The sequence below is a fragment of the Pipra filicauda genome, unplaced genomic scaffold (genome assembly GCF_003945595.2).
Source record: "Pipra filicauda isolate LSUMZ 115617 unplaced genomic scaffold, ASM394559v2 scaffold75_size2874737_pilon, whole genome shotgun sequence".
Lineage (NCBI taxonomy): Eukaryota > Metazoa > Chordata > Aves > Passeriformes > Pipridae > Pipra > Pipra filicauda.
The window spans coordinates 1259508-1287040 of NW_024104931.1; the positions used below are offsets into that span (position 1 = coordinate 1259508).

Sequence of the window (27533 nt, forward strand, 5' to 3'; positions counted from 1 at the left end):
TTTTGTCCGAGCTTGATTGCACAGTAGTTGTTTGAAAAGCTTCAAGTGAAATATACTCAGCAATACCTGCTAGACCTTCTTAACTTCCTGAAGGTTCCCTCCCCACTGAGCATGCTAAACTCAATTTCTCTGTATTTGTATCCCTAGTGTACTCCTTTTCTCCTGCGTTCTCAGTGACCTGGTCCTTGATGGTTTGGGGACTTGTCTGACTTCAGTACAGAAGGAGTGGGAATTCTGCCACGGTGTGGAGAACAGCTAGGACAAGGAGGCTGTGAAATTTGTGCCTGGACATAATTTGGGAGAAGACACTGAGAACCATTCAGATGAAAGAACAGTTAGCAAAAGGAGTGGACTAGGGAGGGGAATAGAACTAGAACCACTTGGATAATAGGATATGTGAGGAACTAAGAATGGAAGTGTGGAAAAACAGATCAAGTAACTACTCCTGTGGAAAGTTTCAGGCCTGAAATGGTGTGTCTCATAGGCCAGAACTAGTAGGGAGGACAGTGCTGCAAATCTGTTAGAACAAAACTGTACTGAGAAAAACAAGGAGAATGACACCTGACATGCAGAAGCTGGAACTGACTAGGTGAGAATAGTGACACACAGATGAGAAGAAAGAATGAGAAAAGACTAGAGCTGAGAAGAGATGAAAGTGGATGGCTGCTTTTGGAAAAGTGGGCAAAAGCCAAGTGTGTTACCGCTAGAATTTAATTCTGTCCAGAACTTGATGTAGGAATGAATTAAAGATTTCTGAACTTACAAAATGCTTAGTGCCTTGTACTACTAAACCACAAAAGGAGTGACAACCTACTTCAGTTGCAATGTTAGTTCACGTTCTGGAGTTCAGTGAGAGGATATGAGGTCTGTAATCCTGAACAAGTCCATTTTAAGTATGAGTGTAGTTATTTAATGAAGCTGGTTTGTACTCGTTCAATTACAAATTCTGGTAAAAGAGCATTGTTAAGCTATGCTGAAGTTACACCTTAAGTGACTTAATAACAATTACCTTTGAGATCTGGAGCAGGTGCAGGGCTAGTTGTTAGACTCTTCTGTCTGTGTCTCATGTTTCATTGGCTCTATGCCTTTCAGTTGCCACCAAAGTGAGGAGGGCCAACATGGGTAAGTTTTGTTTGCTGTTTGATCCTAGTCTTGGTGCAGAACTGGGTGTTTTCACTGCTAAAAAGTAACACGTGATCATGTAATTAAAGGGAGTCATAAACTTAATTCTGGCAGGGCTTGACTGGGAGGCCTTTACAGAGTTAGCTTTTCAATGTTTGTAGTGTTTTGTGACCTTCATTTTTTTTTTTCCCCAAGTGTAAACCATTACACTGCTGTAGTAGATCCATTGTGTTGTGTATTTAGGCTTTCTTCAATACATTAACAGATAGCATCTGCCTGCAGTTTGGTCTTTCAAGAAGTTAAGCAACTCAAGAAGAATGCTCAGAGAAAGAAACAGATACATATTATACGCTTAAAAACTCACAGATAACTTCTTTAGAGCTTGATCTAGCAAACATACACCTAACATGATTTCAGTATGTTTACTTGTGTGAACAGTTTGCAAGTGGTTGTGTGGGAAGCTTCTTTTGTGTGTGGTCGAGTTTGGTTTTGAATTTTATATCCAAGATACATATGCTTTTGTGTTGTACCTGTATGTATGTATGTATAGAGAGGGATAGGGAGAGGACAGGTGCATGTTGCTGGCTTAGTTACACAGCTCATGATGACTGGAGAGTTAGTCTGGTCTCTGCTCAATGTAATATGAGCTTCTAGCTTTTGATTAGTGCACGTGGATTTAATTTTTTTCACATGGCAGGAACATGATGTTGCTTTCTTACTTTGGGATTTTTCTCCCCTCTTTGTTCTGTGAATGGAAGGGTTGAATTTTCATGCTAGCATTTGAATTCATTTCAAGCACAGTGTCTGTTGATGTCATCTCTTCCACTGCTTTATGCAACTAGCACAGGTTTTTTGCGTCTGAAAATTTCCCTTTTCTAGCAGTTTCCCTTTTCTTAGTAAATGCTCTATCCCATTTACATAGTGATGCCTTTTACTCTTTTCTTGGCTTTTAAATGTTTCTGATAGTTTGTTTGGGTTTGTTTTTGTTTTGTTTTTTTTGCCTCTTTAGTTAACAAACCTGAACTTGGCAAGTGGAGCTATAAGCAAGGGGAATGCAGCTGCCCCACAGAGCTACCGGTCACCACTCAACAAAAGAGGGTCACTGTGGGCTGTTCAGTCAGACACTCATAGAGCTGACAAAAGATCTGTCTCTTCAGCAGTCAGGTAAGTTAAAATTGCTGCTCTAGCTTTTGGAAGAAGAATGCAATGTACTCAGGAGCTCATTTATAATTTATGTTTGGCTTCTTGCTTAGATGCTGCAGTGTGTCCAGAGAAGAGCAGTGGAGCTGGTGAAGGGTCTAGAGCACAAGTTTGAGGAGTGGCTGAGGGAGATGGGGTTGTTTAGCCTGGAGAAAAGGAGTCTTGGGGGCAACACAATATTGCTCTGTACAACTGCCTGCAAGGAGGTTGTAGCAAGGTGTATGTTGGTCTCTTCTCCCAAATAACAAGCAATAGGACAAGAAGAATGGCTTCAAGTTTCACCAGGAGAAGTTTGGGTTAGATACTAGAAAAAATTTCTTCGCCAAAAAGGTTGTCAAACATTGGAATGGGCTGCCCAGGAGATGGTGGAGCCACTTGGAAGTGTTTAAAAAATGCGTAGATGTGGCACTTAGGGACATGGTTTAGTGGTGGACTTGGTAGTGTTAAGGTTAACAGTTGGATTTGAGGATCTTAAAGGTATTTTTCAGCATAAACAGTTCCATGATTCTATCTAAGAGCTTAGTAATCGTTCTTCTCAGATCGGGAAACTAGGCCTATGATAATAGTTATGTTCCCAGAGCTGTCAGGTTCACGGTGAAATAAGGGCCTGGATGAACATGTAGGCTGAGAGGGAAATGTCTATCTTTGATTTCTCTGCATCTTTAAGTTCAAGTTTGCTAGTGTTGAGACATATATGCAGAATGCTGCAAAAATCTCCACTATGTCCTCATCTTCATGCTTTTTCTGTGAATATCAAGTTTAGATTGTTCAAAGATAGAACCGCATAGATAGAGCAGTGTTTATTAGATTTTCTTTTCCAGATGGCTTCTTTATGCTCCATATGAATTTTGGACGTTGGAATTTATATTTATAGCTAGTATGCTCATGGGAATCAGGGCAGAGGACTGTGATTCTGCAGTAAAACCATTCTTCCTGGGATTGAAAGAGTAGCAAGATTGACTCACAGAAGTCTAGATCTTGTAGACTAGGAGCAAGTCAAGCTTGCTGTGTACAAGCTTGCTGTAGGCTGAATACAAGCCCGGAACTGCTGGAGATTTGAGTTCTTCCTTTGCCACTCCAGTAAATATTATTTATTCCTTTGCCTAAGCTTTCATTTTTGTCTTTTAAAAAGAATAATGAAGCAGAGCTTCTCCAGCACATGAGTTTAGGACTGGAAAGCACCGTACACATGAAAACACTGGTTCTTGTCATTGGCATCTGAATGCTGCTGGAAAATGGAGGGAGGTGAGAGAGGGAGACACACAGTGGAGAAGGCATGTGACCAGAGTGGTCATCCTTTCCCACAAGGGTCCTTCAGTAGGAGAATTGTAATGGGATTTGGAAAGCTCAAGTAAAATTGTTCTTATTCCATCAGTCACTGCTTTTCACCCTGCCTAAAGACGAAGAATGTGAGAAATGAATTCCTGGCCTGTTTCTGTTCCAGGACAATGTTTGCCTCTGGGATTTAAAGTTATTGAGAGAGGTGGTAGTGATTCTGCTCTTGGAGCCCAGCCAGGCAAGCTATTACCTAATCCAAATAAAGAACTTACCCAATAGGTGTAAACTGCGTTTTCTTCTTACACGGCTTGGGAGAGCAACAGCATGCAGGCTGTCCTAGAGCTTCCGTTCTTTTTCTTGACTCTGCTTGCACCTTTTCATGGGCTCACAGATATAGCTGCAAACCCCACCATTTAATGCCCAGAACTCTGCTCTGAATGACTTTCAGGGCTGTGCCTCATCTAGCATTGTGTGCATAGTTTAATGCTTGTAGTTAAAATTTCTGTTTTATTTTCCACAGCAATCTGAAAATGCTTCAGAATTTTCCCGTCACAACAGATAAAAGATTCCATCTTCAAACCTTTTATGAATCATTTAGTCTTTCAGTACTTCAGTTGCTCTGGTTTTTGTCCTCAGAGAAAGTGACAGAAAGATGTCTTAGGACTCTTTATTGAATTATTTTATCTTTATGGATGCTTTTATTGAATGGCCAGAATACTGTGAGTTAAAAGTTTTTTGTAAATCTGGAAATGAAAAAAAAAGGCATTCTTGAGGCAGTGCTGGATTACTTGGTCTGTGAACTTTTATTTTATGAGAGAATTCCAAAAAGAATATCAAGGTCATGATATATGGAGATTGCTATCTTGTATTGTAAATGCCTTTTTTGCTACTTGATTAGTTACATTGGAGCAAGCAGTTCACAGAGGGTCATCTGATGGGTGTCAGTCTGTGCTCAGTGCTGGATAACTGAAGAAAAGCTTTCTGTTTTGTTCCATTAAGGTTCTGGTCTATCACTTGCAGAATTCGGCAAGGATGAAAATGTTTTGTAAATGGGTCTCTTATCTGGCTTGCAGTTGGCTCCAGTTCAAATATCTGCCTCTGAAATGCAGTCCCTACAGTTTTTGTATGACTCTGTGGTAAATCTAAGCCATTTTAGTGCTGCTGAGGTTGGTTTGAAAATTTTGGTCTGATGTTTGCAATCTATAGGATTTGGACTATTCTTGTTGACAAATCTTTCTCCCCTTTAATACCCACTCTCTGAGTACTGACTTATCTAAATGTTTCTCAGAAGGACTCCTTCTGTTGAATTCTTTTGGCTGTATGAGGTGAGGTGCCAAATTAGTAGTCCTATTGCCAAAAGGCAAAGGAGATCTTGGGTTTGTAATGTGGAGACAGAGGACAGTTCTGAATATGTTAAAATGTTGTTTTATAAATCTACACTGCTGTGCATTTTAAAATTTTTTTGTCACTTTCTATAAGCATTGGTGCTATTCCCACTCAAATGATGGCTTAGTCTTTTGCTGCACCTCAAACAAAGAAGCCTGCAGAGCTCCACAACAGGTGAGATGTTCCAAGTTGTATGTGGGCTTACTTTTGACTACTGTAACATGGCTGTCAGCATCTGCCACATTTACTGCAGACCTGCCTTTGTTACCCTCTGTACGTCATTGAATTTATGTCAAATCTGTTTTCTCCCACTCTAATCCTAGTCCTGTCTCAGTGCCCTATTTCAGTTCTGTCTCGATTGAGTTCTCACTCAATTATTTGGGTAGGGTTGTCACCCCCTCACATTGTGCTGTAAAGGCACTAAACGTGATTACATGTTTTGCAGTAGAATTATTTAAGGTTGCCATATATTATTTTTATCACAATTTTAATAATGTAATCTAAGGACCACAAATATGGAAGTAATTCCTCATTATCCAGTGAAACTACCAGTCACTGAAGCCAAGACCGCACTAGAACTGCTCTTGATAAAGCATTATCTTGAATGCATAATAAAGGTAAAAAATCAGCTGTTTGACAGAGTGAAGCTTGTTGATTCAGAACATAAACTAAAGTACCTGTTGGCAAAGTGCTGCATAACCCCTAGTAATGGGGACGGCGGTCAGAGGTTACTTGAAGCTTCTGACACTGGAATTTGCAGCTGCTATGCCACTTGTTTTTTGCAAAAGACAGTGGATTTCTCCTCCAAGAATTCATTTACTGCTATGGGTACATGTAAGACACGTTCTAGGTTTCAGATGTTCTGTTCTGATCATACTAAGTATATATCCTTTGGACTTGTGAGGAAGAATCCCAGATGTCTTTTGAGAGTTTTTTCTGCAGTGGTGTATTTGGCTTCTCTAGTTTCATTGAATCTTTGAGTTTTGCTTGAAAGACCCCAGACAGCAATCACGGGCTGATTGTGTTACATATGTGTTGCCTTGTAGTTCTGGGTTGATAATGACTTTTATTCTCTTCCAAATCATTTGTTTTGAGCTCCCTGCAGTTCCTTGCAAAGTCGAGGCTGCCTGACTGTTGTCCTGTGCTGCATTTGCCAAGTGTTCACAGCCTGTTTGTTTGCACAGCATCTAGGTGTAAGGTAACTTGGAGGCCGTGCTGCAGTGATGCCTCTGGAGGAAATGAAGGGGGAAAGCAGCAAGCACTGAGGGATACACAGTAAGCCCTCAGTTCAGTTTGAGCAAACTGCGTTGACCGTAACACCTCCCTGGCTGAGCAGTACAGAAGTGCCAGAGCAGCAGCAGCCCAACAGCACTGAGTCCAGCCCTCTGCTAGCATAGCCACATGTCTGTTCCTGTCTCCCCATAGTGCTTGTTCTCTTCCCTTTTTGCTTACCTTAATGCCTGAAGTAATTCAGTTTCTTTATTCGCGGCAGAGGAGTAATTGAGGGTGGGTACAGTGATTTTTCTGTGACCTCTGTTTGCATCGCCTCCGCAGCTCTGTCATGATGACACTGCCTGCCGTCCTTGAGAGGCAGCACTTCTGAGAGCTCTGAATTTGGAGTTTTCTGTTATTACCTTCTACTCAGAGGAGGTTTGAGGAGGGCAGGCAAAAAATAGAACTACTGCCTGTATGTTCTTGCAACTCATCCTGTTTCTAGTTTGTGCATGTTCTTCCTCTACTCGTGCAACCACGAATATTTGTGCCTGTAACAGCCTTCTCCTTCTGCAACAACCTCTTATCTTTTCTATTTTATTTCCACACACGTATTCCAGGGTCACCAGTGACAACTTGTTAACTGTGGAAGTGAATTGGCTGACTTAAACTTTAGAAATACATGACTTGCCTTGTATTTTTTTTTCTATGTATATTTTGGTCACACTAAGGAAACTTGTGATGTCAGGGCCAATTGCTCTCCATCCTGCTTGGAAATCGCCCTGAGCCTCAGCACCATGGATTGGCACAGTCCTGCAGGATCCCTGCTTCCCACAGCTAGGCCTTGGCTCTGACTGTCTGGAGCCTCCAGGAGAGGAAAGGCAGAAAGCTCGTGACTTGCCCAGACAGTCTGAGGCCTGGCCCTGCAGCCTCAGCTCCCCAGACACGTTGAGTCGGACTTGGCTGGCAGCCGCTGCACTGTTACTTTTCCGAAGTAATAAGTGAGATTAATCACAGGACCCTTTCCAGAGGCAAAGGGGGTTTGTGCTGCCTGGAGGGAGACTATAGGAGCCAGTGCTGGGGCTGTGAGCCGGAGGCGAGAACTGGGGCCTCGCAGCAGGGCAGAACAGGGCACCAGTGGAGTAGTGTGAGTGTGGACTCTGCTCAGCTGCTTCTGGGAGGCTTTGCTGGAGCTGTAGCCTGGTGCCTCCCTTGGATGGGCTGTGGCTGAGCACAGAGGCCACAGTGTCTGCATTACCTGTATCTGCTGGCCTTGGACAATTACGATTTTTGCAAATAAAAATTTGTGGGGGGACAGGTTTCTTTTTGACTACATGACTTCCTTTCAGAGAAGAGATGAGGATCTTTCCTACTGTTCCAAGCAAACAACCCGTATTGACAGGTGGATGGGAGTGATGGGGGTCTTGTACCTTCCCCCAAGCCAGTACTGCATAATGTTTTTGGGTTTTCTCATTACAGCTGCCTCCACAAATTGACCTTATTCTAATGTAAACATAGGATTTGCCATCCTGGACTAGGCTACTAGTCCCTCTAGTTCTCATATCCTGTGCTTCAGAGCAACTATCACCAACATCTTCAGTAGAAGTTCAGAGAACGTTCTGATGGGCAGCAGGGAAATTCCCTGTCTGGAGGAAAACTTGATTTTGCCCTCCAACGGCTAGCAGCTGGCTTGTAGTTCTCACAATACTTTGTTCTATATAGTCTGGTGTGGATATTGTTGTTAATCATATATTTTTACTTTCTGCAAAAAATATAGTCCTGTTAAGCTGTAGCAGTGAGTTTCCACAGGTGAATTTCATATTATACGAAAGTTTCCATTTTTAATTTTTTTCCAAAATTTGCTGAAAGTCTCTGTACCTATAATAAGATTACATGAAGGCAAACAGAAATGCTTGATTTATTTTCTGCACTATTTATCCTGTATCTTTCTATCATCTCCCTTCTTGTTTGTCTCTTCTAAACTAAACAGTCCCATTCTTTTCAAATTCTAAATGGAAATTTTCCCGACTCTCTAGTAATTGTCTGACTATCTTTATAGAGATGACAAGAAATGAAAATAGTACATCAAGTAGGAGTAAAACATTGATTTCATGTAAGTAACACTAGTGTATCTTTATTTTCTAACTCAACTTACATATACCAATATCTTGTTGGCTTCTGCCCATGCTAAACACTGAAATTTTTATTAATATGCACTTGTTTCTCTTTGATTATTGCAGTAAATGTCAAACTGAGCAACAGGTATAGGCAGTTCATTTTTGCAGTTGTTTTTTTTCTTTTTTTCCATTTCTTCAGTAGTGAACTCTCCTTTTCCTACTTCCAGCTGCCACGGGTGGATTTTGTTGGCTGTGATGAGTTACTTGCAGTTTTCTGTTCTATTAAATATCTAATTCAATATAGAACAAGTTGAAATTTTTTAGTGTCTTGCACTACTTGACTCATAATCTCCTCCTGTTATCCCTGATATCGAATGTCTCTCAAATATGCTGTGTAGGTTCTAGGTATTTCATCTTGCAAAGTGACCAGCAGATCTGCTTTTCCTCTGCATTTATTTAAACCTCCAATTCACCATTAAAATAGTTGTTAAAATAGTGGTATTCAGAGGGTTAATGTGCCTGTAGCTCTTGTGGGGGAGATCTACTCTGCTGCTTATGGCCTTCTAGGAATGAGGGGACCCTGTAGTCTGGTGCTCTGTGGGAGTGGCTCTGGCTTCAGCAGCCTCCCTCTCTAGAGGAGTTCTGAAAGGGTTACAAGGGAGCCTTGGCTGTTTCTTTGAGCTATTTGGAAAGGACGGGCCTCAGACAGCTTGGCAGGAACCTGGGGCCCTGTTTTTTCCAGCCCAGCCCTTCCTTCTGCACAGAGCAGGGAATCCCACGAATGTCTGGTTTTTCCCCTTTTTAAAATCTTTTTCTAATAATATTTTTATCCATCTGTGACTCTTCCCCACACAAGGATCTCAAGCTTTATCCATTGATTGGCCTTACAGGTAGTGAGGTGTAAATGAAAGCTGTGCTACCATGCCATAGCTGTTGGAATTAGTTCACATTGTGCAGCTGAGAAGGGCATTGGGAAGGTTCCCAGAAGAGTGTCCTTTCTGGCATGGGCAGGTCCATCTGGCCTAAGAACAGAGGGATTGAATGGGCCCATCTTTGAACTGTGCTATTCCCATGGGTCACACTTCAAAATCTCAGAGCTGCATGTTCCGTATCCTCCCTACCAGACATACAGAATGCTGCTTTGTAAAAATGGAAGTTCCCTTTGTAAGCCAGGCTTATGAAAGGCAAGATGGGGTTAGCAACTCTTCCTTCATTTGCCTTATGCTCTCCAGCACTGTACTGAAGTTGAATTTATTGTGAATATTTTGAAGGTTTGCAGGTCTGCCCTGTACCTTTTCACCTCAAGAAAATGGAGGTGTCTTTAGGCTAGTGTTAAAGGGAAGTTTGATTACTGGTGAGAGCAAAGGTCTTAAACAGCTATGTTGAAGACATCGGTGTTGTGCAGCCGAGAAGGAGAAATTAGATCAGGATTATGTTGCTATCTCAGTAAGCCTGTCAGATGCTGTAAGTAGGGTGTGATCTGAGATCCATGTAGAAAGCCTGTCCAGAAGGCAGCCCTCATGTGGGGCAGTTCCTGGACAACCCTCTGAAGTCAGCAGCCAAAGGGCCTGGAATCAAGCTCAGAGTTAAGGGTTTCAGTGACCAAGTACAAATGCCACAGCAGGAGGTAGCAAAAAGGACCAAAGGGATTTCCTTCCTGCTAGGATTTGTTTTGGAGCTACCTTCCATTGTACAATGGAGTTTCCACCACCAATGCACATTCGTATTTTCCATCCAGGCCGAGGTCATGCTTTAGCTTGACTTGCTCAGGATGAACATGGCATTCTTTCTGGTGTTTTATACTGTGATATAGATGGGAATTCCCTGCAAAAGCACAAAGAAACCCCTTTCCTATCCCTGAAAGTATTAGTGGGCCTTTCCTGCGAAGATCCTGCTTTTACCTAATTTTCCCCAGCTTTCAGGCTGGTGAAGTTTTGTAGCTGACACCGGTTTCTGAATTGCATTCTGTTGGCCCCATGTCAGTCTGTTATTCTCCAGGGTTTCTCTGGGCTGCAGGTATCAAGCAGCAACTGTTTGTGAACCATGCAGGGATCCACTGTTTAACAAAAACCTCTTTTGAAAAAAGGGGAGGGGAAAATGTAAAAAAGTCAGGATTATTTCAGTTTCCCTATGTATTTGGTGACAGCTCTGCTTGGTGATCCTTTTTACTGTCTCATAGGTGTATGTATATTGTGTAATCTGAAGATGGGTCAACCAGAACTCCACTGTGGAACACCAACTTTTTGTTTAGGGAATAGCGTGACTTATAATAATGAGTATGTTTGTGGTTAGTAGTACTTTCTGAGTCTTTACCCAACACTGGATACTATCAACCATTGAGTAATTTGACCAGAATGCTCTGAATAAGAGAACTTTGGTTGGTAATGAGCAAGAAAGCATTTTAGTCACTTAGAAAAGCTTGTTATTGGATTGTCCAGAACCAGTGCCAATTACAAAGATTATGAAGTGCACTGTTAAAGCTAGGCTATGCAATGTCAGGATGGAATACCAAGAATCTTTTATCAAAAGCAGGAAAGTTATTTCTAGGATTTCATTCTGTAACAGTAGGTGAAAGATATCTTCTTTAAAAAAAAAAGGGAGGGGAGAAGGAGCAAAAAAAAGTAGATAGTGCTTAATGATGCCAGTTTCCAGACATGCTCGTATTGCACACATTGCATTTTTATTAACATTTCTTATCCAAGTACTGTTCACAGCAAACCAGGTGGGGGGCTACCAAACCAGCCTGGCTAATCCAAATCTACTTAAAACTGGCACTGAGACAACAACCTTTAGAAGAAGGAGTTTCAAAGTAAGAGAACGTTATCAAAGACATTTTTTGTGTTCCAGCTGCTGGGTGGTTGGGCACTGGAACAGGCTCCCCAGGGAAGTGGTCACAGCACCAAGCCTGCCAGAGTTCAAGAAGCGTTTGGACAACACTCTCAGGCGCATGGTGTGACTCTTGGGACCGTCCTGTGCAGGGCCAGGAGTTGGTCTCGATGATCGTTCTGGGTCCCTTCCAACTCAGGACGTTATATGATTCTATGTTGCTTGACTTCTTTGCTTGAATTTCTGACTGCATCTGGTTCAGTAAGTGTCTTTCACTACCCTTTCTATCTTTCTGCAATCTGGCTTGTCGGATTTAACTGAAAAGTTAGTCAAAGAAGATCTGGCAGTGCTGTACATGCTATTGGCAGCTGTCTGTCGGGGTGCTTAGCCTGGGCAAGAGTCATCCTTTGGAGCAAAAGGGCTGTGACTTATGTGGTCCAAACCTTTTGTATCCGTAAAGAATTCTTTATTTGCTTATTGTTGGAAAAAAAAATTAGAATCTTCTCTGTGAAGAGTGTAGCCAAACTGGGCCATGAATGTCTTCAGTGTTGAAAATATGAGATTTCTTCAAAATTCAGTTCAGAAAACTTTCATGTTTGGTAGAGCATGTGAAAAAGAGGAGGAAACCTCAAGTCTTGGACCATCTATTTCTTTTTCAATACCGGAATAAAGGTGCTGATGAGTAAAATGAAGATAAGCTGACACCTCTTAGCATTTTGAAAAGTTGGAGGTGCTGAGACTTGAAAATGAGTAAGTTTAGGAATTTTGTTTCTTGCTACTGGTACTTAGATCAGAAAAACTTTTCAGTCATATTCTGAATTTGAAATGAGAATTTTTCGTATGTTAAAGACAACATACTCCTTAGTGTAGCGACTTCTACCTCCCATGACTGTTTCCTAAAAGATCCCAAACTGTGGTGTTAGTAAAAGCTTGAAATAACTTGTTAGAAAGTGTTCTGTTCAATAAATTTCTCATCTTGGCTCCACTAGACTCTTGGGCGTAAGATTCTTTGACAGTCTCATGATGCTAAAGATTTTGACTTCTCCGTTAAATATCTCCTGGTGGATGATAATTTGAACAACAATGAAAGGCTTTCCAATTCAGGCAGTCAACATGGCAAAGAGAACACAGTCTCATCTTTTGTGAAGAAATCAACAAAGAAAACAATGTTTGTGGAACATCTAAGCACAGGCTCTTGAAATTCTCAGCCCCAGAAGTGATTCTTCATGGACTTCTCTGCTCTTAAAATGTGGTGCCTTGATAAACACATCTCTTTCCAATAAAGAACTTCATATGATATATCCAGAATATTTTCCAAGAGAATGAGATTTTGGTTTCTACTGACAGTGATCCCACTAGCCTTCTGTTTTCAAAATTCCTTACTAAAAAATCAAGGAAACTTAGAGTTATCCCTTATGAACAGTTCCAAAAAAGGATTTCTATAAAGATTTTTTGGAAAAGCTACCTTTCACAGAGTTTGGTTTTGAATATTGACAAGTTGCTTATCTTTCTTCAAAGCTGAAAAGCCTCAAGAAGGAGCTGTGTTTAATGTAGAATTAGTTTCATTAAAAACCCACAGAAATAATAACTTTATCTGTTATCCAAGTTCACAAATATTTTATTTTTTATTTTTATTTATATAAATATACACATATAATACATTTTAAAGTATTAAATAAAATAATAAGTACTAGTAAAATAATTTTGAAAACCCAGTTTTAATAATAGGATTATTCTGGTATATTTCAAGAAACTTGGATCCAATACGTTTTTATCCATTTAAATATTTTGTTTTTCTGTTCAGGACATTGTTTGCGTAACTGATTTTGTTTTTTTCAAAGGTCAGAGTCATGTTTTCATTTGTTTCTGAAATTCCACTTTCCTGCTGCTGATAGTAACCCGAATGATTTAAATATGAAAGTATCCTCTACTATCTGTGTAAAAAGAACAAAATTTATGCACCAATTTCTAGGTTGTTTTGAGGTGCAAGAGACAGAATGTGATTCATGTAGTGCAATGGTTTTCTTTATTGATATTTTTTAAATAGGAAAAAAAAAGTTAACATATTAGGATTTCTAAAGCATTGCAGAACCTGAATATGAGTGCAGCAAACATTGTGTTGCTGAGAAGCATTTCTGTGAAAGGGAAAAGAAATGTGGTGCTGGATATTTTGCTGTTTGCATGTCTCCCTCTGAAATTATCTAAACTCGTGATATCATGTAACTTCAATTGTGAATTGTCCTGATTGTTGCTACAAAATGCACAGTTGTCTGGGTATTGTTTGTCAAAATCTCACTCTGGTGTTTATGGTGTGTATTGTCAGGTAGCAAAACTAGGTAACAACTACTCTTGTCATTTAGTTTCAGGTTTTTTCTAACACTATTACTTTTATGTGAGAGCTTGCTTACTGTCTTATACTCCAGCTAGTCTCAAGAGCCTTAAATACAGTACACAACATGAAGGTTAACCTCTTAGCAAATGTTACTTGAGCCTTCTGGAGGCCATGTTTGGATTCTATTTTCTGTACTACAGATCAGTTTTTCTGTGAAATGTACCAGTTGTGGCCTTTGAGAAAAGTCTACTCTATTTAGAACATTTGCTAAAACATGAAAGGCATCAAGTATAAAGAAACAGTGTATAATGTAGATTTCTCGGTGGACACTATTGTTATTGTCCTCTCTTGATGTGCCTTATCTATGCTAGGAGGGTAGTCTTGAAAGTACATTATTCCACAAGTGGCTGGAACATTTTGGTCTGTCCTTTTAAGGGTTTAGCATCTGCATCTTTGATGTGCTCAGGCTCAGAATTACATGCAATCACTTGATGAAATTCCTGAGGTAGTGATTCCATGGTTCCCATCTGTGTTCCTGAGTCTGGGAGTTTCTGACTATTTATACAATTTTCTCTGTACTCATAGGAAACAATTCCATTTTGGCTCCAGAAAAAGGGATTGGGTTGGACTGGAATATAGGATTGCGTAACTTTTTTTCATGTTTAACCACAAATTCCTGTGAAAGCTATTGCACTTCCTCTGAAGATACCTACTCTTGGCTTTTGGTTTCTGGAGTCAGTAGAAATATTCAACACCCATATACAGTCCAAAAGACCTAGCAATTGAAAGGCTTACCCAAAATCAGTCATTAATGAATCCAGCAAAGTTGAATCCCTAAGGAAACAGCACCATGCCTGCATTCATATTCTTCTCAAACCTCAAGGAGAAAAGATGGATATCGTATGCAGTTGGGATGACCATCCAGGCTGGCACAACTGCATCATAGACTCTTCTGTCCATACTGGAGGAGGAAATGTGACAGATATGGGTACCTGTTCAAATGGAGAGAATCTAAAAGCTTTTTCTAGGTGCTGCAAATAAAACTAGTGCTTATAGTCGCTACCTCCTAGCCTGCAGTTGTAGGCAGATAGAAATGTCATGTAAAAGACTTCAGGCACTGGGTGATCCAAGTAAGTTTTGTGCAACTTGAACATCTTCTGCAGACAAGGTCTGACAGGGATCTTTTAACAAATACTAGACAAGTCTGGGAACTGCCTTTTAGAGTGTGCTATCTCATCTCTTGATACTATAAAATATAATTATGGGAACATCCTTTTACTCATCTTCCTCTAATGACAGACTTTGTCTGTCATCAGATTTATCAGTTTCCTGAAGAAAGATTTTATTGACTCAGTTTACTGAGGTCACACAAACTTTGTGTTCTCTGTGTTTAATTGTGTTCTGTCAGCTGGTCTGCTTGGTCAGCACGTGTGTTTCTGCCCGCTGGGGAGAGAGGAGAGAACTGAGTGATTCGGGACTCTCCCATAATTTTCCACTGCACCACCTGCCTCGGAAGTGCCTGCAGAACTGCCAAACATGCTGAAGTGGTTAAGTGTACCAGCTCCTAAAGAAGCTGAAGGGGAGGAGTGATTCTTGCCTGATGGGTGTTGAAAGGGAGCTGAGACTTTGATGTTCTGTTTTAGCAGCTGCCAGGTATTGCTGCCTTCAGCCCTGTGCAGCACCTGTGCCCCCAGCCTTCATGCAGTGTATTCTTCTTTACACTGCCAGAATGGAGAGAAGGAAATAAAATAAATTTAATTAAGCCAAGAACTTGGGCATTAGCAATAGTGTTGTTTTGTTATATTTTACACTTTGAGTTGTAGTGCCTTGTGCCACGTGTCAGTGAAGCACCTTGCACTTGCTTGGGCCTATTAGAATAATGAATTTATTTCACTTCAGTTTTCTTTGCCTTTCTCATTGCTGCTTTCTTACCTTTTCTGCTTTGTCTGCTTCCCAAATAATCATAGTAATTTTAATCTTTTGTTCTGTAATGCCCACATAAAATGGGCAGAGATTCACATCTGTGATGTCCCAGAACTCCTTGCTGAGTCTAGAGGGACTAGATCATCTTTTCAATGGGGATTGAGAGAGACAGAGAAATGTGGCTAAACTAAGGCTTCATATAAAGTCTCTGTTAAAGCAGGGACAGACACCACTCTGCTATATCTCATGGAGGCAGATAGCTGGGAACTTCCCCTTTATTCCCTTAACTCTTCTCTACCAGAAATAAGATGGTATAACTCAGTTTATTCCACTAATATTGAATTTCTTTATGATAATATGAACTCCTCTGTGATTTTTCTTGTTGAAACATTGGATTACTGGAAATGCTGGAAAGTGAGCTTTGTTTTCAGGTGTAGAGGTAGATAGATCCCAATAGTAGGAGTGCAACGGGGACTATATCTGTATAGCTTAAAACAAAAGACCAGCAAGGAGGCCAAAATCATTGTAATCTGGAATGGTCTTTTCTGGTAAGGCAGTATGCTTCTATGGTATTAATCCTTGGAGGACAAAGTGTCAAAAAATGGGGAGATTCTTGCTCTGCAGTACTAGCTTTTCCAGGTAAGGCTTTATAAAAATAGAAGTCTTTGCACTCTTTTCTTGTAGTTCTTTATAATCAAAATCTGGTATGTCACACCCATTTCTGGAAGCAATAGAGGCAGACAGATGCATAGGAAGTTTTGGGAAGGAGATGGCACCATTTATTTTCCTTTTTTGTAGCAGTACTGACTATAGAATTTCTAAAATATTTTGTCTTTCTGTATTAAAAATATATAACATCTAAATCAAAATTAAACTTGCCATTCAGCTCCGAAGTTAATTTTTAGGCTAGATTTTAGCTATCATCAAAATACAGCATACTTGTTCTTTTCTGAAGAGTAGTTTTCTGCAAGTAGGGGATCTGTGGAAGATTCTTAGAAGGAACGCTACAGACCTGAAAAACTTCTGACAGTTTTAGCTTGAGAAAAGCATTGCTAGTAATTCATGCTACCTTGGTCAAAATAATGAGCACTTCCATAAAGTATCTGTTACCTCTAAGGAAGTTGGATGGAGTGAAAAATAGCACTTATCTTTTACAATACAAATACAAAGCTTTGTGACCATCAATGAGGCTTGCAGAGATTTTAAGAAAATCAGCTAGCACCACAACCCTGGTATTGCTTTGGTGTCAGTGTGCCATGCTGCTCTTAGGATGGCTGAAAGTCTGTATATCATGGTTTTTTCTGTAGTGTCTATCTGCGGTCTCTGTAATAAGTAGCCTTTTTTTTTTTTTTTTTAATTTCCTGCCATATATATGATAGGATGGTCTTGCCTGTGTAGCATATACAGTTACTGGGTCAGCTTCTTCAATAGGTAACAACTCGTGCTATTATTGTCCTCTCTCAGTGTAGCTGAGCATATTCCATCAACACCCCCTAATTATACTTTATGTAATCATTTTGTTATAGACTTTAGAAAGTGTGTGCTGACATAGATGCAGTCACTTCTTCCTCTTCTTTCTCTAACTCATTGTTAAATGTTCAGGGAGCCACAGCAGGTGAGTGGATCTTTTTACAGGAGGAGGAAGTAAAGGAATTTTTTCCTTAACTCCAGCATAACAGAACTGTAAAAGGAAACTGAGGAGGAAAAAATGCCAGTTTAAAAGGTAGATCACACTCATATACAGTCTATTTCATGTTATACATTGTTACCTTATAAATCCACTTGAGGCACGAGGAAAGCAGAAACTACCCATACATACAGAATTGAGTTTATAAAATGGGTAAGATAAGAATGCTAGAGGCACCTCCTCAGTCAGCATATAAGTGCTATTGGGTCCAAGGGACTGTGTAAGTCTTATCTTTTTATCAGGAAACTAGTTTAGCTTCATTACATTGGAGCTAGGTTTATAAATTTCAGTTGTGTAAGGGAAGAGGTCTCTTGAAGACCTTTACTCTGCCCTTTTGTCAGTGCTTGGGGAATTATTCAAAAACAAGAGACTGTTAACCACAAGCATACAGCCTCACAGCTAGGACCCAAAGAAGTGACCTTCAGTTCTTGTTTTGTATTTTTGTCTTGTTTAACATCTAGGCTAGATTTTATACAGCTTTAATTGTGTTATTGAATGGCAATGCAGCAGATGCATCTTACTGGTGTCATGCTGCTACTCTACCTCCTTTACCTGGAACATTTATCTTAATATGACTGTGTCCAGCTAGCTCTCAGATGACTCTTTCCACAATCTATGATTAAGTCAATTTGTAGATGCTTTCTCTGGAAGTGCTGAACAGATTCTAGCCTTTCCTTTATATATTATAAATGTAGAGCTGTTGCTTCCTTTATGAAGTTCTGTTATCTGGGGCTTGAAATGTACAGACATGGTGTCAGGGAACTGTATATTCAGCATGCATTGTTCCTGTAGACAGGCCATCTAAGCTGCCAGATTTATCAAGTCTTCTCTGAGACTCTCATAAGAGGGTCTTCATCTACGACATAAGGTGATAGGTCTACTGGATGTCAAGCAAAGTTGGTTGCTTTCATGAATTTCAGTGCAAATTTTTTGTAATCTAGAGGCTTGACACGTTCTTTAGAGGTTTCTCTGTGTACTCATATTTAATGTTTAGACAACGAACACCCAGAGTTAGGTGCATGAAATGTCTCTACTCTGTGGTCGTATGGAACTAAAAAATTCATTTGGGCCTCCAGTGGAGAGACCTGGACAGCACAACCCTGGGGGTGTCCTTAAGGCCCTGTGGTGTGTCTTTTGGGAGGCTGATGGTGGCAGGGGTATCTAGCTCTGGGCAGGGGCAGTGCTTTAAGTACTATCCCCCATCTCATGAATCCTAACCCTGCAAAACTCAACAGCCTGTTTTTTGTTTGTTTGTTTATTCTTCTCAAGTGCTCTAGATTTCACCAGTTTAGCCCAATTGTAACTTTCCGCTTGCCTCTCGGGACTTGGAGAAGGAGCCTGAGTTGCTTTCTTTATTCCCCATTTTCTTATTCATTGGGATCTTGCAGCTGCTGCTTGAGCACAGATAGCAAGGAGCACCACACTCTGGGAAAGCCTGTGCTGGAGGAAACTTAATGGAAAATATGAAAGAGAAAAAATGTGTTTGATGGACTTTTAATATAAAAAGGGTGAAAAAAAAGAAAAGGAGGAGGGGGAGATTTATTCACTGTAATAGGAACCAAATGTTGTCTGGGACAGCAGCTATGCTCTCACTCTTTCCCTGTAAACTTCGTGAGTGGCTTTTCAAAGGAGTCATTACAGGGTGCGGGGCTAATTTAGTGGTCCTGAATTAACCCCTGCCTCTCTAGGCAGAGGTAAGGAATATGGGTTTGCAGGAGAGATTAATGATTTTAGTTACGGACCTGATCATGAGCATATCCTAGACAGATAGCAGTGACCATTTACTGTTTTTATCCTCATGTGCTACTGCTGCTATCCACCCGTAAAAAGCAAAGTCTGCTTGCATAAAGCACTAAAAAAGGTATTAAGTCTAGAAATAAATAAGCACATAAGTCTGTTCCAGTTTGGTTTTTAATATACTTGTCTACAGTGAAAAAGTAGGAGAACATAATTACAAATCATGTTCATCAAGTTGATCTGCTTGATCCGTGTTAAAGTTTTACAGTGGAACCTCTTTAGTGAGGAATACCTTTCCCATCTCTAAGTGGTGCAATACTGCATCTAAGTTTCTGGTACTTTGAATTCTGTGGCGTGCGTATATTCACCCCAGAAGGTCTGCCTGGGCTAGGACAAGTGATCAAATTTAAGATGGCACTTAACACATGTTCTAAGTTGAATGACTTACCGTAGTCAAAAAGGATCTAGACAATCATCATATCATGGCTAGGCTTCATGAATGAAGATTTGGGAAAGGCTCTATCCACATTTGTTACAAGCACATTGGTGGCTAATAAGGCCAATACAAGATAGACATGTCCGGTTGCAAAAGACACAACAGAAAGACTCCTTAGGTGGTATATTCTGCAAGGTACAATTCTTTCTGCGTTGTCTTTTCTCCTCAAGAGTGATCCTGCGTGCGTTCTCAAAGGCATCAGCAGCGTTATAGATGGTGTGTCTCCAGGCCCCCTGATTTGAGGCCAGAGTAGACCAGTTATGTTGATCAATATGGCCAAGGCTGAGATGTTGTTTCAGGGAGTCCTTGTATCTTTTCTTCGAGGCTCCTCTCTTGCAGCAGCCGGTGGCAAGTTCACCATAAATCAAGATCTTAGGGAGGCGGTGGTCCTTCATCCTGGAAACGTGCCCTGCCCATCACAGCTGTGTTCTCAGCAACATGGCCTCAATACTTGTGACTGCTGCTTGTTCTAGAACAGATGTATTGGTCACATAATCTGATCAGTGAATGTTTAGGATTGTACGGAGGCAGCGTTGATGGAAGCGTTCTAGGAGACGCAGGTGGTGGAGGTAGATGACCCATGATTTGGAACAATATAAAAAGTAGACAGCACTATGGCTTTGTAAACACTGATCTTGGTACTTTTCTTCAAGTGTTTATTTTGCCAAACTCTTTTATGGAGTTTTCCGAAGGCACTATATGCCTTTGCTAACCTGTTGTCTATCTCCCTGTTGATCTTACCGTCCAAGGAGATGAGGCTACCAAGGTAATTAAACTGTTGGACTGATTTGAGCTCTGATTGGCCAACGGTGATATGGGGATGATGGAAGACTTCTTGACGTGCAGGTTGATAGAGAACTTCTGTCTTCTTTAAGCTGACTTCCAGCCCAAAGAGCTCAGCAGTGTCTGCAAAGCAGGATGTTAAACGCTGCAGAGCTGCTTCTGTGTGGGCCACAAGGGCAGCGTCATCAGCATAAAGCAGCTCCCGGACAAGATGATTTACAGTGAGGTAAATTCATTGAGTCCACCTGCTTTGTCTGAACTTAATTAATTAATTAATACTTGAAGATTGGGGGTGGAGTGGTGTGTGCATGTCAGAGTTAAACAGGTAATCTTCCTCAAAACTTCCTTATGAGAGCAAAATGATACCAGATCTCTGTTTTAGTCTTATTGTGCATATGTCTTGCTGTTAAAATATTTTGGCAGGCTCTGACTGTATTTGCAGGTGTGGAAATACATGCACCACAAGGAGATGAGTTGGATGCTTTTGCTCACATCTTTGTTTCTGAATACAACATGAAGTCAAAACCACCTTCCACTCAGTAAAGCTCACCCCTGTGTTTGCACTAATTGAAGGTAGAAAGGGTATGTGATTTTGTTTAGATCACTTGGCAGAGATATGCTCAGTTGCCTTCATTGCTTCTCCACTGACCTGATGAGCCACAGTAGGACGAAGACACTGAAGTTTGCAGCCAGCTGGCTGTTATCTTCTTGATTTAGCCTTTCTGCTAGTGAATTTCAAAGCTGCCATGTGTAAAGAGAAGAAAAAAAATACAATGTTTACCTGCCAAGTATTCCTCAAATTACAGAGACTGACAGTATTTTGTAACTGGCATGGTGCCAAGGATGGTGGGCCTGACAAAAATTGGCTCCACTAAAGTGTAAATATTTCATTTAATTTGCTGAGACTGGCAAATTTAGTGCTTCTGAAAGTAAGAGGTTGATAATGCCAGCTAAATCCAGGAATGGTAGAGATAGGTTAGGTCTTGCCTGCAGAGGTTTTTCAGTGCTCTGTAATTTCTCACCCTGCCCTTCCCCTGCTAGAGTGTCACAAGGCTGTTTTGATGCACCTCATTTCTAACCTAGCACGTTAGACATGAACATTCATGACCTTGTCTGTATATGGAGACCTAAGATGTAAAATGCACTAAATTCCTGATCTGCATTGCCTTGGTTATAAGAAAATACTTTTGTTCCAAAACCCAGGTTTTTCAATGGCAGGAAAGCAGCAAGTCATTTTCAGAAGCCAGGGAGCAGGAAGTAAATTATACAGCAACATATACCAGAAAAGAAGGAAGCCCATGAACTTTGATAGTACTCGTAGAATAAAGTGAAGGAGCAAGAAGGCAGTGGGCTTTCCTTGTGTAGCCATGGTGCATGCACATCTGGAATAATAAAGTGGAAAAACTTCACATAAAAGCGATATGCAATCAAGGCCAGAAGGGACTGAGCTGAGGAAAGAGAAGGGAGTTAAATGTGCCAAGGCTGGCTGAGCTCAAAGGAGGCATAGCTCTGGTAGTGAAGGTTTAGTCCTGAAATAAGAGGAATGTCACACAATGAAACAGAGAAAATAAAAGTTTTATTGGGAATCTCAGGGAAAATTCTTGACACTGAATGTGTACCTGCCTATGGAGTTGTGCAGCTGAGTGTGACACATGGACTCCTGCAGCCACTGAAATATATGCTAATCCTGCACCACAAGGAGATGAGTTGGATGCTTTTGCTCACATCTTTGTTTCTGAATAAAATTCTTGTAACAATATCAATTCTCAGAGCTGAAAGGGGGAATTGTAAGAATAGCAGAGAGGGACTCCTGACATTTGCTAGATATTATGCATATTAAAATGTGCTAGGACGCTTGAATTGTGCCTCTGGTAGCTATTACAGTTAAGCTGTGAATGGATCTGGAAATTATAGTTAAATCCACAAAACTTCTCATGTTCTTTGCCTAAACCAACTCAGTCCCAAGGCTTTTTACATGGACCTTGTACATCTTCTGTTGTCTCATGGCACAAAGATACTGATGGTAAGAGCCGTGGTGTAGATAGAAATAACTTGAGCTGCTGGGGAAGTGGGGAGCTGAAAAACTAAGGCTGAAACTGTTTCAAGATGCCTTATCACTAAGAAGGGAAAGTTTAATTGATGGTCTGGGACAGAAACTCTCCTACATCTCTGCAGCTCTTCTGCCGTGGGAGACTGTACTTGTCACTTTGAACTGGATTTGAACCCAGAATGCAGTTCCACAAGTTTATAGTGCCAATGCAGCCTTAAAAGGCTGCTCATTAACTTTAAAAGCTTTTCCTTGGCTTCTCTTGCAGAGCACAAAAGCAGATTGTGGGTCAGATGCTGGCATCCTCATTTTATACAGACCAGCTGCCTCCTGCCCCTTCCCTGTCTCTAAGGACCTGCACCATGGCAAGTTCTGGACAGCTCCCTCCCTGTGCCTCAGATCTCCAAAGTCCCAGGCTGAGCTCTTTTAGGAATATTCAAAATGCTTTGTTTACCCCTGGTGTTTTGGGAAGCTATTTTCTTTATCTTTGTTACATAGCTCCTGCTATGTTACAGACTCTAAGGACCTGCACCATGGCAAGTTCTGGACAGCTCCCTCCCTGTGCCTCAGATCTCCAAAGTCCCAGGCTGAGCTCTTTTAGGAATATTCAAAATGCTTTGTTTACCCCTGGTGTTTTGGGAAGCTATTTTCTTTATCTTTGTTACATAGCTCCTGCTATGTTACAGACTCCTGCTGACTAAACTGCACCAAAGTCACTCTTCCATACACACTCCTGATAACAGTAGAGGCCAGGAGCAAACCATTCTCAAAGACTTGTTGCACTGTTTTTCAATTTTTAATTTATTGCTTTGGAAGCTGAGGGGAGGGAAAGAGGGAGAAAGACAAAGAAAGACCTGGAGGCAAGTGGCCCTGTGAGAGGCCTAACAGTCCTGCATCCCAGCCAGGCCCCCAGCATCCTGGGCTTTATCCCACTCTGTTTATCATTGCTCCATAGCCAAGCCCCAATCTAGGGCCTATTGTTAGGGATGGAAGAAGCATGTGGTGTGCCAAAGAAAATGTTCTGTGTTTTTCTGAGTGCCTGAGCATAAGTCAGCAGGATCCTGGGAGCTACCACACTAGACAGAATCATTAGTTACTATGCCAACTACTTTCTAGCAGCTGGTGCTCACAGAGGATTTGTATTGAAAGCTTTCTAGACTGGTGGTGCCACCTGAATGCCCTGTGGGAAAGAAACTGCTGCCCCAGATTGTCTGACATTCCATGGAAAGGTGGGAGCAGTGATTTATAAATGCACTGGGTTCCCTTATTGTCAGCAATGGCTCTTGTTCATCCTAACCCCCAGCCTTTACAGGAAAAGATGCAAAATACTTTCATTGTCAGCTTGTTTCCTTGTTTAAAAGGAAGATAATTCTTTTCTGAGTTTGCTAGACCTTCAGCTATACTGATTCTTGCTGTGATCCTATCAGTTCACAGAAACTAAGCAGGTTTAAGCATAGAGGAATATTCTTCAAGAATGCTGAAGCTTCATTTACACAAGTAATTTAAGCCTAGTTTGCACTGCCTTTCAATGGAGTGTAAGCACTTTTCAAATACTTCAAAAGTGCCTGCTTAGTGAGTGCTATATGGGGAAAACCAGTGTACTTCACGAATTGGTATTTTTGCCTGCCACACAGGAGCTGGTATCAAACAACTGCCCAGCTGTGCCATTGGAAGAAGGCTTCAGTCGAAATATAAATGGAAGGCCAATTTGTAGTATTTATGAGACTTAAAAATCCTTAATTCTTGAGGGGACCATTGGAAGCTTTAAACCCAACTTGTATGTAAATTGTGCATTAAAAGTTATATTCTAAATCCTTCTATTCTTGCACTGCTGTCCCCTCTCCTGATTATTTTCTCATAGTTTCACATATTTTTCTTTGTGCTGTTCTCTACTGTTGTCTTTTAATATCTGGTATTACTCATCCCAGCAGTGCTTGTGTTATAGTAAACCCTGCTTTGTCAGATGTTTGAATAAGTTCCTTAGCAGTGATGGGTGCTGGAATGTGGGTTATTGCTAGTTACAAGTGTCATTCTTTTAGTACAGACTTGCTGTATGTCCTACAGTTCTTTGCAACTATGAGATTTTCAGTAGCTGGTATTCTGGGCTTTAGTCTTGTCTACAACTTCAGTCCTTGGAATTCCCTTCAAATCTTTTTGAATTGGAAACAGAAGCCAGCTCTCTCCTTTCTTGTAAGAGCTGATAACCACATCCCTTCTGTATGGAGACTGGATTTCATAGAGACTTTTTTTTCTGTAGTCAATGAATAAATCTATTAGTATTTTGTTAGTATATAGTATTTTAGTGCACTGGCATTAGTTCCTAGTATGGGTGTAGGTAGTTGATTGCATAAGGGTTGCTTGCATTAGAATAGAACTAATGAATTGGAAAAGGGAACTGGAACAGAAAGGTAATTTGGAACCAGAAAATCTAGAAATGAATGTATGGCATTCTAACACTTATAGACTAGGTTCCAGTCATAACTGCATGGAGATGTGTTGACATATTCATGAAGATGGTTTCAGAAGCAAACCTGTATCTTTTGTGATGCAGAAAATTGCAGCAGGGAGGTTTTGCTGTCAGTGAAGAGGAAGAGGGAATGCTGGCCCAGCCTTTCTGAAAACTACTGTTGAAAGAAAGGAACACAGTGGGTTTCTTGCCAAAAACACTGAGTAGCCTGAAGAGCTGCTGGAAGGACAGAATCTTGCTTACAAAGGATGGGCCATAATGCCAAAAGCTGTGATTTCCTGTACACAGTGAAAGCCTGAATCCTGGCCAGGTCTCTAAACTAAGCAACTCAAAAATAATCCTGAGCAAGCTGTCAGAAGATTGCTCACAACCAGCCTGGCTGACAGAATGAAACCAAATCTTTTCTGGTGCCACAGGCAGGAATTTCTATTTCCCATTTGCGTGTGTGTGCGTCTCTGCCTAGCTCTGTTGTCTGTACATGTGAAGAACTGAATAATCAGTCAATCATTATTAGTCCAAGCAATAATCCTGAATTATTGACTCTACAATCCTTATTTCCATTGGGAGCGTGGAGAGGTTTTTTGGCTATTTTTGGCTTTGCCTAAAACAGTGTGAATTGTGAAAAAGCTTATAATTCAGTTTGAGGTATTTATATACTCTCCCTAACATGTGCACTCTTTAGTATCTATTAAAATGTGAGGTCCTCTACAGCTTTTTCCCAGCCTTCATTATGGTGCTGAGCCAGCTGGCAGAAGAGCCAACTTCTCCTTAGGGGTGCAAAGGTGTCATGCTTCCATAAATCATCCGACAGGCAGAGACAGAGAATAGGAGATGCTCCATGGTGCGTTCCTGTGAACATGGGAAATAGATTGAGAGCTGGAGTGTTTCTCTGGCAGCAGTGTATTGAGTCTCAGATCCTAAGCCCCATTCACTGCCAGGGCAAACATTTGCCTTAGATGTAATATCAGCATTTGATAACGTGTTATGTGAGGACTTCCTAAAACTGCAGATGAAACATTTCTTTACAAAAGTGACCTTAAGACTGGCAAATGCACTGGCCTTCTATTGTCAAGTATTGAATGTTTATATTATAGAAGGTTGAAGTTATGTTTTGCAACATAATGCATAAATGCAACATAATGTCAATTTATGTCAGTTTTTGTCTATAAAGAAGCAAAACCCCTAGAAGCCAACAGAAGCATATTTAATCCAGAAGGATTCTGCTGGCCGTGAGGGTAAAATCTATTTAGGCAAGCAACAGCATTTTCAATATGGTATCTAGAAAAAAAGTAAGTTCTCTTGTGTTTTGTCATGTGGAGAGAAGGTATTGGAACTGCAGGGAGTTGTGTACAAGACTGTGCTGCAAGAATATGTTAGCCAAAGTTATTGAGGTTTTATTTGGTCTTTTTAAAGGTAGTTCTTTGTGAAGATTTAATAACATAGTTTCAATGATGCTTTCCTGGGTAATTTAAACTAAACTTATCTGGGCAATATTATGTCTTAAAGAATTTATTTTGGGCTATATAGATCATATATTGGTTAAAACAGAAAAAGTGGGTTAAAACAGGTTAGAAACCAAATGAAAACATTGAGGTTCATTGAACAAAGGACAAAGGTTGGATAAAGGCAGGAATGTTGGTGCATTTTTAAAAATCAGTCTTCAGGTTTTTGTAATTGCATAACAGTTCATCCATTGCCAGATATCTCAAAACAAAAGAACTGAGGATCAGAGAAATGTTAATAAAGTTTTGCCATTTAAGTAGTGGCCTTCACATTGCAATCACTGTATGTCGTACATGTGGCACAAAGCCAGTTTGGCTATCAGCAGGTCTGATTTTAGTGGAGTTTCATTTACATCAGTTTTGCCTCCTTTATTTTGTCTTGACTTTTACATTTTAGAGATAATCACTCAGTCTTTAGCTTCCCAAGCATTCTTTTGGATCAGAGGATGAATTTTATGTATTGCAAGTTCTGAGCTGGAGGTAGATATGAGAGCAGTTGGAATAGACATTACCTTCTGGAATTAATCATTTAATTTGAATGAATACCTTAAAGTGTGCTTGTCTGAATTCTCTAACTTCTTTCTTAGACCTGAAACAGATTTAGTTTCAGAACCCTGATGCATAAACAACACTGGCTGCATTTTTGCAGAGCAGATGACTACCTGGTTCAATGTCCTGCTCAGACAGGCCCATGGAAGATTCTGTGGGAAGAGCACTGGGTGATGCTACAGAATGGTCATACTTCCCCAGTATTCTCTGGGACTTGATAATCAGTGATTTTCTAGCCAGGAGATGATATCTTTGTATATAAATAGTGTTAGTGGCTCTTGCTTCTGTGAGTTGTCTAATCATTTTTGAAACCCTTTAAATTTTTGGCATCCTTAACTTCCCGTAGTAAGAAGGCATCCATAGTTTAATTATGTGTTATGAGAAAAACTGCCTCCTTCTGTTTGTTTTAACCTGCCCACCTGATGACTTCATTCAGTTTTTCCTATGTTTTGTAGTATGAGAGGTGAGTGATTGTTCCCTCTTCTCCTTCTCCCTGAAGCTTGTGATTTTATAGATGTATTTCCTATTTTTTTCAGTTGTCATTTTTCCAAGCTGAAGAATCCCTACTTATTTAGTCATTCCTCAATATATAAGTTGTTCCTTACCTTTGATCATCTCTACAGCATTTCTGTGTACTTTTTCCAGTTCTACTGTGTGCTTTTTGAGAAGGGAGGAGGGACAGGAGTTAGAACCATCTTCAATGTGCAAGAGATGTATGCAATTTTGGTTTATATGGTAGCATAGTAGTGTTAGTGTTTTTGTTCTCTATGCCTTTCCTTGTAAATCCTTACACTGAATTTACTTTTTGAGAGGATTTAAGTGATGTTTTCGTAGAAAAAAAATCTATTAGAGCTATAGTTATAAGGTTT

At 40.5% G+C, this 27533-nt stretch overlaps 1 protein-coding gene across 13 annotated transcripts in view; it reads left to right on the plus strand.

The window, feature by feature from the left end:
• TTLL5 (tubulin tyrosine ligase like 5) overlaps positions 1–27533 on the plus strand; it is a 137777-nt gene that overhangs the window by 81110 nt on the left and 29134 nt on the right. For 9 of the 13 annotated variants that reach the window (XR_003540519.2, XR_003540520.2, XM_027720031.2 and 6 more), the window contains one exon: positions 2132–2286. The exons of 1 other annotated variant lie outside the window; for it this stretch is intronic. Coding sequence is in view for 9 of the 12 variants with exons in the window: in XM_027720031.2 (XP_027575832.1) it covers positions 2132–2286 (155 nt within the window). In the remaining 3 variants the exon portion in view is untranslated. 3 more of the 13 variants (XR_005566592.1, XM_039389686.1, XM_027720039.2) reach the window with 3 other exon arrangements.